The sequence below is a fragment of the Parasteatoda tepidariorum genome, chromosome 6, assembly GCF_043381705.1.
Source record: "Parasteatoda tepidariorum isolate YZ-2023 chromosome 6, CAS_Ptep_4.0, whole genome shotgun sequence".
Classification (NCBI taxonomy): Eukaryota; Metazoa; Arthropoda; class Arachnida; order Araneae; family Theridiidae; genus Parasteatoda; species Parasteatoda tepidariorum.
In genome coordinates this window covers 59,163,776-59,178,130 of record NC_092209.1, presented here as the reverse complement: position 1 = coordinate 59,178,130, position 14,355 = coordinate 59,163,776, and the positions used below count along the sequence as shown (strand labels likewise).

Genomic DNA, 14,355 nt, shown 5'->3' with positions numbered 1-14,355 from the left:
ACACTACAGCCAACAAAAACATTTTTTTCGATACAAAAACTTAGTTACGGCGGAATTAAGAAAACGCAGAATACATTAAGAAGTACCCAAATAAAAACTTACATAGAATGAGAGGACACCGAATTCGTAAGTGAGCGCGAAGAGAAAAAAGAAATAAATCACCCTGTATCTATCATTTTAAAAACTATGCATTTATGCAATCGTGGAATGAATAACACTCCATTGTGTGTATTCAGCTTTCTATGTCTCGTATACAGGAAAAAATTGCTTTGTTAATCAGTTATAGCTTCAGCCACAACAACAAAAAATCCTGACTGCAGATTTCATGAGAGATATGGTATATTTTCTTTTTTTTTTTCTCTCTCTCTCTTTTTTTTCTCCCTTTTTGCAACGTTTTCTTGAATTCGCATTCATATTTGAAACGTGATTATAGTGACAGTTGCAGTGTACCTCTAGAATTTTCGACATTCTTCTACAAAGGCTCTGTCGTCCCACGAAATAACGCTTTTTAACGAATAATATGCTGTGTAACAGTTATTTTTATAGCTGTTGCAAGTTTGTGAAAGTGATTTAAAGAATAAGTTTTGTCCACCTTTAGCCAGGGCTCTCTACAGCTATTATGAAAATGGCTCACATTGTCAATATGTTGAAAAGCCACAGGTATGCGAACATGAAAAGCGTTTTCGACCTAATTTTTTTAATATTTGAAAAGTAATTCCATTTCAGCAACGACAACAAATGCAAAAATTGAAAGTTATTCTTTTGATTTTGATCATGTTCATATAGGCCCCCAAAATCTTGCAAGCTTGATGTCTGTATATAGATGCGAAATTTAAAATTGAAACTTTGAGGCGAATTTTTCCCTGAACATCGAGTTTAAGGCGAAATGCGAAAAATGGAAGAAAAATCACCTTTGATTGAATTGAAGTCTGTGTTATCAAGTTCGGAGGATGAGATACCACTTAACAATGTTGCATTAAAAAGACATATCGGACTCTGGAATGGTGTAATGATGACTGTTGGTAGTATAATTGGAACTGGTATTTTTCTACTGCCGAAAGGAATTTTGTTGCAAACTGGGTCTGTTGGAATGAGTTTAGTGATATGGGTAGTCAGTGGTTTCATTTGCATGCTTCAGGCTCTAAGTTACATAGAACTTGGAACAACTTTTTCAAAATCTGGTGGTGATTTTACGTATTTAAATACCATGTACGGCGAATTAATACCCTTCATGTATATATGGGTAGGAGTTGTAGTGACAGGACCTGCAGGTAAGGCAATATCTGCCATTACTTTTGCAAATTATGTTCTAGCACCATTTTTTCCTGGCTGCAATATACCGCCTTTAGCAATCAGACTGATTGCAGGATCAGTTTTGTGTAAGTATTAAATTTATACAAATGTAAAATACATCGCAAAAGTATTTTATTTTTATAACATTAAAATTTGCTTGTAGTTAAATCATTTCAATATAAAATATATTAGGGAAAAAAATCTAAAACCATTCACTGAAATAATTTTCTCCATATTTATCAACGTAAGTTGAAGAGCTGTGAATGTTAATTCAAATAAATCAACTTTTAAAGTTGGCACATTGGCTGAAGGAAATGAAGATTTAGCCATTTTTTTATTTCTTCCTCATAAAACTTTAATTGGCAATATATTTCATCCTTATCGTTAATTTGAAATAATCAAGTCATAGCGTTTGGACTTTCAAATTTGCCAACAGAGAGGCTCTCCAGAGTTATTCGTTGACAGTTTAAAGATTAATGTAATTATACCTTGTTTTTATTTCTTGTTTATAAACTTTCAGTTGGCACTTTCATACATTTCGAAAAAACAATAACATTCTTTCAGTTTGTATCTTTATCCCATAAGAACATCGAAACTTGATAACTTAGTAAAATAAATTTATGTTGTACAGATAATAAAACTAAAACAAGATGAACGTGAAGCCTCAAATATTTCAAAAATGTCCCGTTAGGACTTGCTTCTACGAATCTTTTCAGCTATGAGCAGATATATCCGAAAAAAATATGCAAATTTGTAACATTAATGTCTAACTTCGATGTCAAAAAATCCATTTTTTATTCTTTTGTTTAGAATGCTTAAAAATGACTTATAATTCTTAAACCCACAAATGATTCACCTTCAAATAAATATACTGTTCAGACATACTTTTTACTGATTGCCCAAATAAAATTACTTACAATGACGTAAATTATAACTTTGGTTTTTAACGTCATACTTTATTCACGACTGTCTCGAATTTTATCTTAATAAATAGCCAAAGATAATACTGGCACGTGCTTGCTCTACTATACCATAATTTAGACCAGAGGTCAGGTAAGTAGTGGTAATCACCCGCCCTGTGCACCACTCTCCGCAACCGTCTAACGGTGCGCTGACTTTTCTGGCTTAGAAACCACCGGGAACATTACATTAGAATGATTCCAAATCACTAACTCACGATTGGAGAAAGTGAAGTCCAATCAAAGACCTAGCTTTTACCAGCACTGGAAACTGTGATATGAGAAGTCCAAACCCAACACACCGACTGAAATTAATTCTGATCAGTGCGACAATTATGTATCAACCGAATAGGAATACAAAAAATTAATATAATTGTGAAATGGATGTACCAAAAAGTATGAATAGGTATGATAATTTTTTAGTGATTGTCAAAAAAAATTACAATTTAGAGTACAATGAAGACCAGCTTTCATTTGAAAATCATAAAAGGAGGAATTTTAACCCTCAATCCTATAACTCGTTTAAAAAATACTTTTAGAACGCGTAGTGGGGATGCTTGAAAAATTATTTCTTCTCATTTGTTTAACATTATGCATTGTTATAAATTTAATTGCAGATGATTCCGTTTTTTAAATCTTTAAAAATATTAAAAATTACAAGAAGTTAAATAGTCGAGTTTCAGTTAGTTAGATATTAATAATTGGCATCAATGATATTTAGTGATTTACAATTCAGTTTGAGAGAAAACAGAAATTCCCTGAAAATCTATTGCGCGTTATTCAATTATTCATTTTTGATGTTATGCAATCATAGCATAACCAATGTGGAATAATGTCACAGAATGGCATACCTGCAAGTGACGTAGTGTGGGTACCTCGATCCTGATTGGTTGTTAAAACGTGGAATTTGTTTAAGTTAGCAACTGTTCTTCCCATTCTATTTTAAGTAAGCCAAGACAGTCAAATATCAATTCTCTTAAATGACACATTCTATAATCTTTCGCAACGATTTCAATTCCTTTACTACATATTTACACAGAGACTTAACACAAGGACAGGTACGAATCCATGTGGAACATGAACAAACTAATTATGCATCGAAGTTGCCAGGTACAGAAAACAAAAGTATATCACAGTTTAAATAAAATGCATAAACAAATAATAAATCTAAGTCAAGTAAAAGAAGTAGGCGAGAGAGAATTGTATTTCAACTAATTCGATGTGTTATACAGCTCTGTGATTAATTAGCGTATCATTAATTAACATTCTAATTAATGCAAAGAAATTTAGCCTAAATTTAATACGCCATTTTGCTGATAAAGATTAGCTATCGCTGACGTCATAGAGGTCACATGTGGGGAGGTCTTTTTCTTGAAGTGCACAAGTACCCAATTAAAATTTTTATAAATTATCTAAAACCACGTTTATTTTGTTTATAGTTACGCTTTTGAAAAGCGTCTCTGTAAAACGAAATAATTCGTTTTTAATTAAAATTTGAAAAAATAACCCATGAACTAAAAAGCAAAATTAAGGGAATAAAATGATTGATTAAGATAAATTTCAATTATCATGAGTAAGTAGATCGCAAGCAATAACATCATGCTTAATTATAATGAGTATAATTAATCTTAATTTTGATAAGTTGAACTTTTAAAACGTGTTTTGTTTAATCTAACAATCAATCTGAAGGACAACAAAAATTAAGAAAAGAATAAAATTTAAATTATTTTAGCTTTACTAAATGTTTTGATACAGTTTAGAGCCGGATTTCTTAGTGTTGATAATTTATTCTTTCATTTACGAAAATGGGTATTCAGCTAGTCTTTAATAAATCTGAAATTTGAATAAAAATTTAAGTATTCAAATTTTTCGTAACATGTTATGTCATGTTATTCTTGCCCATGCGAGTATATTTTAAAAAGAAGTTCTGATTTTGTATTAACACATAAGACATTTATAATATTTTATTGCATAAATTAGCAAATGAATGCACTTTTTATAAATTACTCTTGTGATTATCAAGAAGTAAAAGTTTTTCAAAGAATTAAAGTTGAAAACGGTTAAAGCTAGTTGAACTTAGTTTTTACAAATTTATATAACTGTATTTATTTTTTCTATTAATATATTATTAATTGCCAATTAAATTGCCAAAAAAAAATTTAAAAACGTGGGGCGCATGAAATACATTACAGTAACAGTATGTGTGCTCACGAGAATATGTGTAATTGTATCTTGATGTGATTGTGCATGTGTACGAGTAAGTAATGTGTGTTTGTATGTGTATATGTACTGTTATGTATTTCATGCGCCCCACGTTTTTCGTTTTTCAAATTTTTGTTTTTTAATTATTATTCTCCACTACAAAAACATTGTTTTTAAAAATATTATTTTTATTTTATTTTTTGTACTTACTTCCAAAATGTCATTTTTTTCACTCACAGTACACAAAACTTAACTGACATGTGACACTAATTTGAAATAATCAAATCGACAACAAAAGACAATCGCGAAAATATTAATTTTTCTTTAATTTTAATTTTATTTTACTTTGTATGTCTTTTTTCTCTTCATTTTCATGCATTGTCATCCAATTCTGAACTATGCGCCAAATTCGAAGTCTGTAGCTTGTCGGTAAGTTAGTTTAAAATCGATTACAAAATTCCACCCGAGCAGACATACACGAAGGCAAGTTGATATAAACATGGTAATTATCAAGAAGTAAAAGTCTCATCTTGTCTATATCTTGTGATTATCAAGATATAAAAAATTTTCAAAATAATAAAGTTGTAAACGCTTAAAACTAGATGAACTTAGTTTTTACAAATTTATATAACTGTATTTATTTCTTCTATTAATATATTATTAATTGACAATTAAATTAAATATATATGTATATAAAGTAATGTAGTATATAAATAATTTTACAACAAAAATTTTAAAAAAAATTTATTGAAATATAGATCACTGTGTATTTGGAATGAAGAAAATGGTTTTTTAAAAATTGTACCTGTGGTTAATAACCTTTTTTTTCTTTCAATATGATTTTGAAAATGTTTAAAAGTTGTTGTTTTAAAAACTCAGCCATTTTTTTTTTTTTAATTTGAACTCATGCGAGAAAATTTTTTGTTTGTAAACCCAGATGATTTAAACATGTTTTATTATGCTTATAATCTTTATTTACGAATGAAGCTTCCTCATGTTGTCAAACGTTTATTTCCATAAATATACTATTTACATAAAATTACTTTAAAAAAACAATACGATACCATTAAAAAAATTATAACTTCCATGATTTATTATTACTTTTTTACAATTCATAAAAATTAATGGACAGTATTATTTTCAGGTTTATTAACTTATATAAATTGTCGAAACGTGGAGTGGGCTACTCGCGTTCAAGATGTGTTCACCTTCGCTAAAGTTGCAGCTTTAATCATCATCATCATTGCCGGAGCATATCATATGTGCATGGGTAATGTAATTTAATAACTGTATTCGTTTTTCATTAAAATTATTGTACTGATTTTAATTGTGTTTTCAAACTCAATTGTATCACATAATTGCACTGAGTTTTAATGAGCCTGCTTCGATGCATAAAATAATTCATATTTTGTGGGTTCTCTCTGATATTCTCTTAACATTAATGAAACGTAAAAAATATGACTGGAATTTTTCTTCAACTCTTTATTTATTATTAATAAACAAGATACTGAGAACATTACAAATAAAGAGAAATACCGATAAAAGTAAGCTAAGATAATATTATAGTTTAACTTTAAATAGGTGTTATATAATCTCTTAATTATATTCAAATGGAATAAATATGTCTGGAATTTTTTTAACACTTTTTCTTTCTTTTCTGTCAACTGAGATACCAATAAAATAAGAATGATCACTGGAATAAATATATCTGGAATTTTTTTAACTTTTTTTCTTTACTGTTATACCAGTAAAATAAGAACGATAAAAAATATTCTACTTCTAAAAGTAAACTAAGATAAATATTATAGTTTCACTTCAAATAGGTATTCCCTTTCATAACCTGTTAAATATAATTAAATAGAAGGAATGTTGTAATGGGAATATTTTTAATTATTTTTCTTTTTTAACTACTATGATATTAATAGAATAAAAACGAATATAATAATTAAAAGAATATTATACACTTGAAATATTGTGTTTGTCCTCGAAATTTTTTAAACTCTGCATTTCTAATAACTAATAAAATACTAATAAAATAAGAACGATGAAAAATATCCTACTTATAAAAGTAAAATGAGATAAATATTATAGTTTAATTTTAAATATGTACATATTTAAAATGAAACTATATGTTTCATAACCTCTTAAATATAACAAAACAGAATAAATGTTCTTGGAAATTTTTCCTCATATTTGTTATTATGTCAGATAAATTCTCTAGCACCATATATCATTAAGCTTGTAATATAGAACCTTCAATTTGAGCTCCAATTTCATATCCGTATCGGGCTCTTGAACCATTTAACTTAAAGCAATGAAGCTATGAGATATGTTTTTAGCATTTTCAATTGTTTTCGCTAACTTTACAATATTTTTTTAGCTTCAAGAAAAGTCATTATTAATGAATTTTAATGGAATGCTACTTGCACTAATTAGTTCATAAAATTATTTGGTTGTTTTTTCATTTATGAGTTTACATAGTATTATTATGTAAACTCATTGTTACATAGTATTATTATGAGTTACTTAATAATACATAGTATTATTAAGTTTTTTAATAAATTGATGTATTTTATAAATATATTTAGAAAAATTAAAATGAAGTAACCATAATGCACTTTGAAGATTTAAAAAAAAACACACACACACTCATGAAAATGTTGAAAATAAGTATTTGTTCCGTTTAGTCCTTTAATTTTATGTTTTCATCTTAAAGGACGCAGTCATAACTTCGATAATGCATTCCAAGGTACAAGAACTGAGCCTGGTTACATAGCTCTTTCATTTTACTCAGGATTGTTTTCCTATGCAGGATGGTAAGTATTTGTTTTCTATTTAGTTCTTTTCGTATAATCTAAAGATAACTGTCATTTGACAGTGACGAGCATTCTCATTGGACAAGAAAAAATTACATGATCATTAATGAACAGAGAAGATCCAGATATTTTTGCATCATCAGCATGAAGCTAATAAAAGTTATAACAGCTTTTACCAGCAATATTTTTATCATATATAAATATTTTTTATTTATTGAAATAATTTTCATATTCTATTTATTAGTATAATTTTCATATTATTCTAATAAATAATATAATAATACTCTGTTGTGAAACTAAACGTATCTCTTTCTTATAAAATTATCACATGATATGACCTTATAATGCAAAATTTTATGATTAACATAATTAGTTAAAGCCTTATAGTTCCTAAACGTCAAATTAGTTGTATTTACTTTCATATTTAACTGTATGTTTAACTGAGTTTAGTCAGAGTACGTAGTTAAAATATTATTGGTTCCATGAAAGGTGAGATGATGATCAAGGTCACAAGTACTTAACTGGATACCTACAAGTGACGTCATCGTAGGTAAATAACCGCATTTATCGATTCAGAAGCCAATGGGGTTCGAGTATCCAATTAAATTTGATTTAAATCACTTGGTTTGGCCAAAGAACTTATACTATCTTTGGTTTGGCTTAATCACTTCACTTCCTCTCGAGTTGCAAGAATTGAATTAGTGATAGGTATAAGTATTTATGCGAGTGCCCATTTTTGCCACATAGAAGTCCTTAAGAAGTACACAGTAAAAAATTCCTGATTAAATTGCGTTAAAAAGTTTCGGCACTCTATGAAAATAAATGAAAGTGGCACTTTTATTTATTTTCATAGAAATAATAAATTAAAATTTTTACTGTAAAAGTTTATGGAACAAAAAAATCTGATATATCCTAACTTTCAAAGAAGTATTTATTGCAAAATCAATGAATCAGCGTCATTAAATAAATACAGTGAAAATTACGGCATAAAATTTTACGGTAAAAATAGATTTTACAATAAAATTGATTTTACGGATATTTTTTGCTGTACTTTATTCTGAATATTTTGTAGTCGTGTACCTTTTTTATCTAATTTTGATAGGTTACTAAGCAAAAAATTTTTATATACAATTCGAAATAAATATACATAGTATCCTTATTCAGGCAAGTTCACTGATTGTTTTTGCTTTTATATATTATAAGAAAATTATTAACTTTATGCACAATTACTCCCAATACGGAGTACCAATTATAATCCATATGTGTAAAATATTTCTTCCCACATTTAGAAGCAATTTTTTAACAGTTTACGTGAAAAAAATCGATTAAAAAAATGTATTATTGTTCTTTACCATTATTCTTATTAAAATAAATGTCGTGCTATAAATATTTGTAAAAACACGAACTTTTTCATGTTAATTTTTTTTTTTTAGGAATTTCCTTAATTTTGTAACCGAAGAACTGAAAGATCCTTTCAAGTAAGTTTTACTCATCTTTCATTTTGAAAAAAAAAATGATTTGTAATCTTGTATTTAATAAGTGTTTTATTGTTTTCCAAATTAGGAATTTGCCTAGAGCCATCTACATTTCTCTTCCTCTAGTCACAGTCATTTATGTATTAGCCAATGTAGCTTACTTTGCTGTACTCACGCCAGACGAAGTTCTTTCCTCAAATGCTGTGGCAGTGGTACGAAATTACAAGTTTTTTTCCAATTTTTCAATGAGTTGTGGAAGCGAAATTTAGGAAAGAAAATTTATTGCAATAAAAAAAAAACAGTCACTTACCCTCTAACTATTACGAAATTTCCGTAGTTTTAGAAAATATTTTTCATAATGTTAACAAATGTAAAACATTAATATTTTATAAAATTAAAAGAATTTTTTCCGCCACTCTATATAAACTGAAACGAATACATAAATTGCAAGATTGACAATTTAGTATCTCCTTAAATCCTGATAAAAAAAATTTATAAAAGTTCTTCTTGTTTTAAAGATATAGGTTTTAACTCACCACTACTGAAAAAATATTTTGCAAATGCCTCAAATCTTAGAAGGTATACAATCGTATAATAATAAGCAAAGATAATTTAAAATTATAGAATTTTTACAAATTGCTCTTTTATCATAATTATTTAAATATCAGTCCCAAATTGCAGCATTAAGCTAAAAAAAGGCATTTCTATTCAAAAAAATTAACGAGTTAAAATTTAAATAGCGAGTTAAAATTAAAATAGCGAGTTAATATTGAAATAACGACTTAAGATTGAAATAACCAGTAAAGATTAAAATTGCCAGTTAAGATTGAAATAACGAGTTTAGATTTGAATAACGAGTAAAGATTGAAATAACGAGTTTAGATTTAAATAATGAGTAAAGATTAAAATTGCGAGTTAAGATCTAACTAAAGAATAAGATTTAACTGTATGTAATCTGCATCTGAATGCAATTGTTTAAAAAAAAAAAAAAGAATAAAGCAATTCTTTATTTACAGACTTTCGGAGAAAAAGTTCTTGGCGTCATGTCCTGGATAATGCCATTTTCTGTTGCTCTATCCACATTTGGAGGATTGAATGGAAATATATTTGCCTCAGCCCGGTAAAATAATTTCTTTATGAATTGCTGTTAATTTCAGCTGAATCTCACTTCAAATGTATTCTAACAATCAAATATAGCTAAATTAATTTGCATGATAAATCACAGAAAAGAATTTAATAGTCATATATTTTTACGTTATCTATTTTCTTAGTAATAGGTTTATTAAATATGTACGATTATCAAATTTCACTTGACAAAGAAGTGATTTTTGACCTAATTACCAGATTTCGACTTACTTAAAATACAATCTTCATTGTTTAAACAATCGTTCTAAGATAAGATTTATTTAGTTTCGTAATTAGACACAAAATCGAACTTAGTTAAAAACTATTATAAACAAAATCTAATTTTTGACTTTTTAAATATTAGTGATAGCGGGTCTCAGAAAAGTTAAATGTTTGGGATCTTAAAATCTCTTTTTACTTTTTAATTTCATCTTCGGAAATAATTGCGACAAGTTGAAATAAGCATTACTCAAAATAATTATTATTCAATTAAAAGGTAAAAAGAATTAACTATAAAAAAATTTAAATATTTTTCATTCCTTAATGTTTACAATCGGGATCATAATTTTTGAATAAGTTGCTGCCATATTTTGAAATTAATGAATACATTTTTTAAATATATATTTTGCAGACTGTTTTTTGTTGGAGCTAGGGAAGGCCATTTACCCTCTTTCCTTTCAATGATAAACCTAAACTATTTGACTCCAGCTCCTAGTTTAGTGTTTCTGGTAAGTAAATGATTTTTTATATGAAATCTTTTGAATTTAATACTGTAATAATGAACAACAAATAAATTATTTTTAATGTGAAATACTCCACTAAGTAGTCCTAACATAGAAAGTTTGATGCCCTAGAATTCTTTACTTCAATTAAGTATTCATTTTGGTTTAATTCTCCAGACAAAAATATCAGCAAAGGCAATCTTGGCTAAAATATCAGCAATCTCATTATCATTCAGTCCAACATAGGAGGACCCATGGAAGAAAAGGTTGAAGGGATTTATGACATCATTTATCGGAAATTTATTGAACTAAAGCAAGGAATTCTGGGAGAAAAAGTCATGCTTTGTCACTTGATTTTGTTACAAGAAATATATTTTCAACCTTATCTGTTTTCCAGTTATAAAATTTTGAAAACCGTCTGTCTAATTTACAACACACCGTAATTGCTCGTAACTAATATAGATCCCTCTTACAATTTCGCACCGTAAAAATATGAGAGTTGCAATTTTTTTCAAAGATCTGTTTTAACTAATACATTTGACAAAATTGAAAAAGTTTTTTTCGAAAAACATTTACTATCAATGTTATCAAAAGGTGATATTTTAACTAATGCACATACAGTCACAATTTTAGTGGTGTTACTCACTTTTTGTCCCGTCCCGCAGTGGACTGATCGTTAAGACACGGTTCCCAGCAGATCACCGAAGTCAAGCATCACTGGCTACGGTCAGTGTGCGGGTGGGTGACCACTTGGATCAGTCTGAGTAGGGACCGAGAGTGTGCGGTATTGGTCCTCGATAAACTGTGCTACCGTAAAGTGCTCGACTTCGCGCGCAGGTCGTCGGGCTACCGAAGCGGGTGTGCCATCCCCTCCGCAGAGGATCAAAATTGTGATGGCATGTCTTCGGATCATCCTCCGGGATGTTTCCCAGACCGTCGCCAATAGCCCATTGTGCAGCTCTAGTGCGACGTAAATTAACAACAACAACAACACTTTTTGTCCCGGTAATTTTTTTTTATTCTTCTCGGTTTTTTTTTTATTTCTACCTCTTTCTATTTCCGTTCACTAGGATTTCACTACCTTAGAACGAAATTTACCCTTTTTACTATTAAAAAGGTTGCTTGACAAGTGACACTATATAAACTTTCCTTGCAAAATTCTAGTCACTGTGTAATAATTAAGTTAGCTTCTAAACTCGATTCCACACATCCCCGAGATATCTTTCCACTCTTTCTCAATGCCAGATTTAAATTTGATCACTTATGATCAATTTACCTAGAATACGCATTTTATTTTCAACTGCCTCAGTATAACCGATTTCATCTTCACGACTCTAGAATCTACTTAAATTCTGAATCAAAAAGGAAAAAGCTAATTATTTGCGCTCGTATGACTTCAAAACTTCACTTCCTAGTGTTAGCACTTTTTATTCTCAGTTAGATTTAACTTTTTGATCTGCAGTGTTTTCTCACCGGACTAAATGAACAAGCCAGAATAATTTAACTAAAATTAACCCTTAATAGCTAAAATAGGATTTCTTTGGTGAAATTACTAGTATGTACTGAATAATTTCATGTTCCTTTTTCAGTGCATCTTGAGCTTAGCCTATCTATCAACGACTGAAGTTTATGTTTTAATAAACTACACAGCATTTGTCGAAGCTCTCTTTGTCACTCTGTCAGTATCAGGAATGGTATGGCTCAGATATAAGCAGCCAGATCTTGAAAGACCCATAAAGGTTCGTTTTTTGATTGTTGTACAGTGCGTGAAAAAAAATAAACTTACCAACCTGAATAAGTTTTGATCTAATGATCAGATCTTCACGTTCTAGGAAGGACTCAATCTTGATGATTCGAGCGGATGACTACAAATCTGCTAATTAATTAGTGCTAACGATGTATTAAACGTACTTTCTCTGAATGAACATACCTTTTTCAGACGGATTCAGATTTCGGATCCCCAAAATATAGAAGGTAGCCGCAATCTGAGACATATGGTCGCAATATTTCGTGGTCAGGTTGGTCAGGAGAACGGTTCAAAGTTTGGACTCCTTAATGTTAATTTTAGTTTTGCGTATTTCACCATATCCCGAGAACTTTTTAAGCAAATTGAAACATTTTTGCACACAATTATAAAATTCTTTTATCCAAAGATAATACCATGCAAAATATAACTTTTGGGTTTGCTCTCCTGACCAAACTATTGGGGCCATATTTCTCAGATTGTGGCTATTTTAGGGGTCAAAAATCCGAATCTGTCGAAATTAAAGGTATGTTTATTCAGAGAAAATATGTTTTTGGGTCTGATTTTGAATTTAAAATATCGTCTTCACTCAACAGCGTATTTGAGATTACACTGTCGAACCATTAAGATTGAGGAGATCCGATCATTAGATCAAAAGTCCTTCAAGATGGTACATTTTCAATTTTGCTCTCTGCACCTTAAATTTCTAATTCTTAAATTTCTAATATTTCTTTCTTTTTGAGTATATTTTATTTTCATTTATTTATTTATTTATTTTGTATATTACTATTTAAAACTACATTCTTGAAAAACTTTGAATTTTACATTATTTTAATCTTTTTTTGAATAAAAAGATTTTTAAAAAAAAATTATGTTTATATAAAGTAGATACCTTTGATGATCAACTTGGTCACCTCTCAAAAACTTTTTGTACTGCACATAAACTTTAATGGTAATAAAGACGAAAGCACAGCACCACTTTATTTAAATATTCTAACTCTTGAACCCCACCTCCAATCTTATGACCTTAATTAGCTCTAAACAGTATATTAACCAAATTTTTCACCCTGTAGCTGTTACCCGCGGCTTTGTATGGACAAAAGTATTTTGATTTCAATTTTAACTTGTTTCAAGAGATGTCCGTGATATTGTCAACGTTCTTTATGTATTGAATTTTAGTAATAACTCAAAATCTACCCTCTAGATTAAATCACACAAACCACCATAAATATGAATTCGGGACATTTCAGCATAGTAAGTAGTGGAAGTACTAAAATTATGTCCCTCTCTGTAGTGAGATAAAAAAAAACTTATCCCAATGCTACATTATGTGCTGTACTACTTCCTCGACCACCTTTCAAACCCAGACTTAAGTATCGTATAATATAATAATAATATATATATATATATATATCATTAATTAAATTAAATAATTGTGTTAATAGTTCTCGCTGAACTGAATAATGCGTAACATTCTATTCTTCAACATCAAGGAACTCAAGAATTAATGACTTCATCAATAACATTTTGTTATCAGAATTTTCTTTAAACATTTATCTAGAAAGTGCACAATTCCATTATCGTTTCACGCAATAGTTTTTGAGTTATAGGACATTAAAAAGAACGCTCTGTTTAAATTTTCTGACACAGCAGAGATGGCTGCATTAACTTTCTTTTAATACAAAGAGGAAGCTTTGATTCTTTTGAAAACATTTTGATTTAGAATTACTCAATACCATACTTTGAAATTAATATCATTGATCAGTTAATTATAATCAAATACTGATCAGTCTTACTTTGAATTAAATTAATTATACCTGAAAGATTTTTGTGAACATTTTTTATCCCTTTAAAAATATCTTACTTTTTACTCCATAACTTAAACTAAAATCATTTGGATGTGCATTCGAGTTGCAAGTCAACCTGTTGTTTTCGTTTAAAAAGAAAAAATGTTTCTTTAAAAAAAATTGTAACTGTCGTGAACTTTTAAAATTTTGTCAGATTTTTAAAATTTTTAGC

The 14,355-nt window shown here is 28.9% G+C and overlaps 1 protein-coding gene across 3 annotated transcripts in view; it reads left to right on the top strand.

The window, feature by feature from the left end:
- The window catches only part of LOC107452476 (L-type amino acid transporter minidiscs), a 61,300-nt gene that overhangs the window by 42,818 nt on the left and 4,127 nt on the right, over positions 1 to 14,355 (top strand). For 2 of the 3 annotated variants that reach the window (XM_016068958.3, XM_016068957.3), the window contains exons 2-8: positions 5,599 to 5,724; positions 7,171 to 7,270; positions 8,704 to 8,748; positions 8,834 to 8,957; positions 9,762 to 9,865; positions 10,502 to 10,598; positions 12,182 to 12,331. In XM_016068958.3, coding sequence (XP_015924444.1) covers positions 5,599 to 5,724; positions 7,171 to 7,270; positions 8,704 to 8,748; positions 8,834 to 8,957; positions 9,762 to 9,865; positions 10,502 to 10,598; positions 12,182 to 12,331 — 746 coding nt within the window. Of the gene's footprint in view, positions 1 to 362; positions 1,380 to 5,598; positions 5,725 to 7,170; positions 7,271 to 8,703; positions 8,749 to 8,833; positions 8,958 to 9,761; positions 9,866 to 10,501; positions 10,599 to 12,181; positions 12,332 to 14,355 lie in introns of those variants that run through there. The other variant, XM_016068956.3, reaches the window with a different exon arrangement.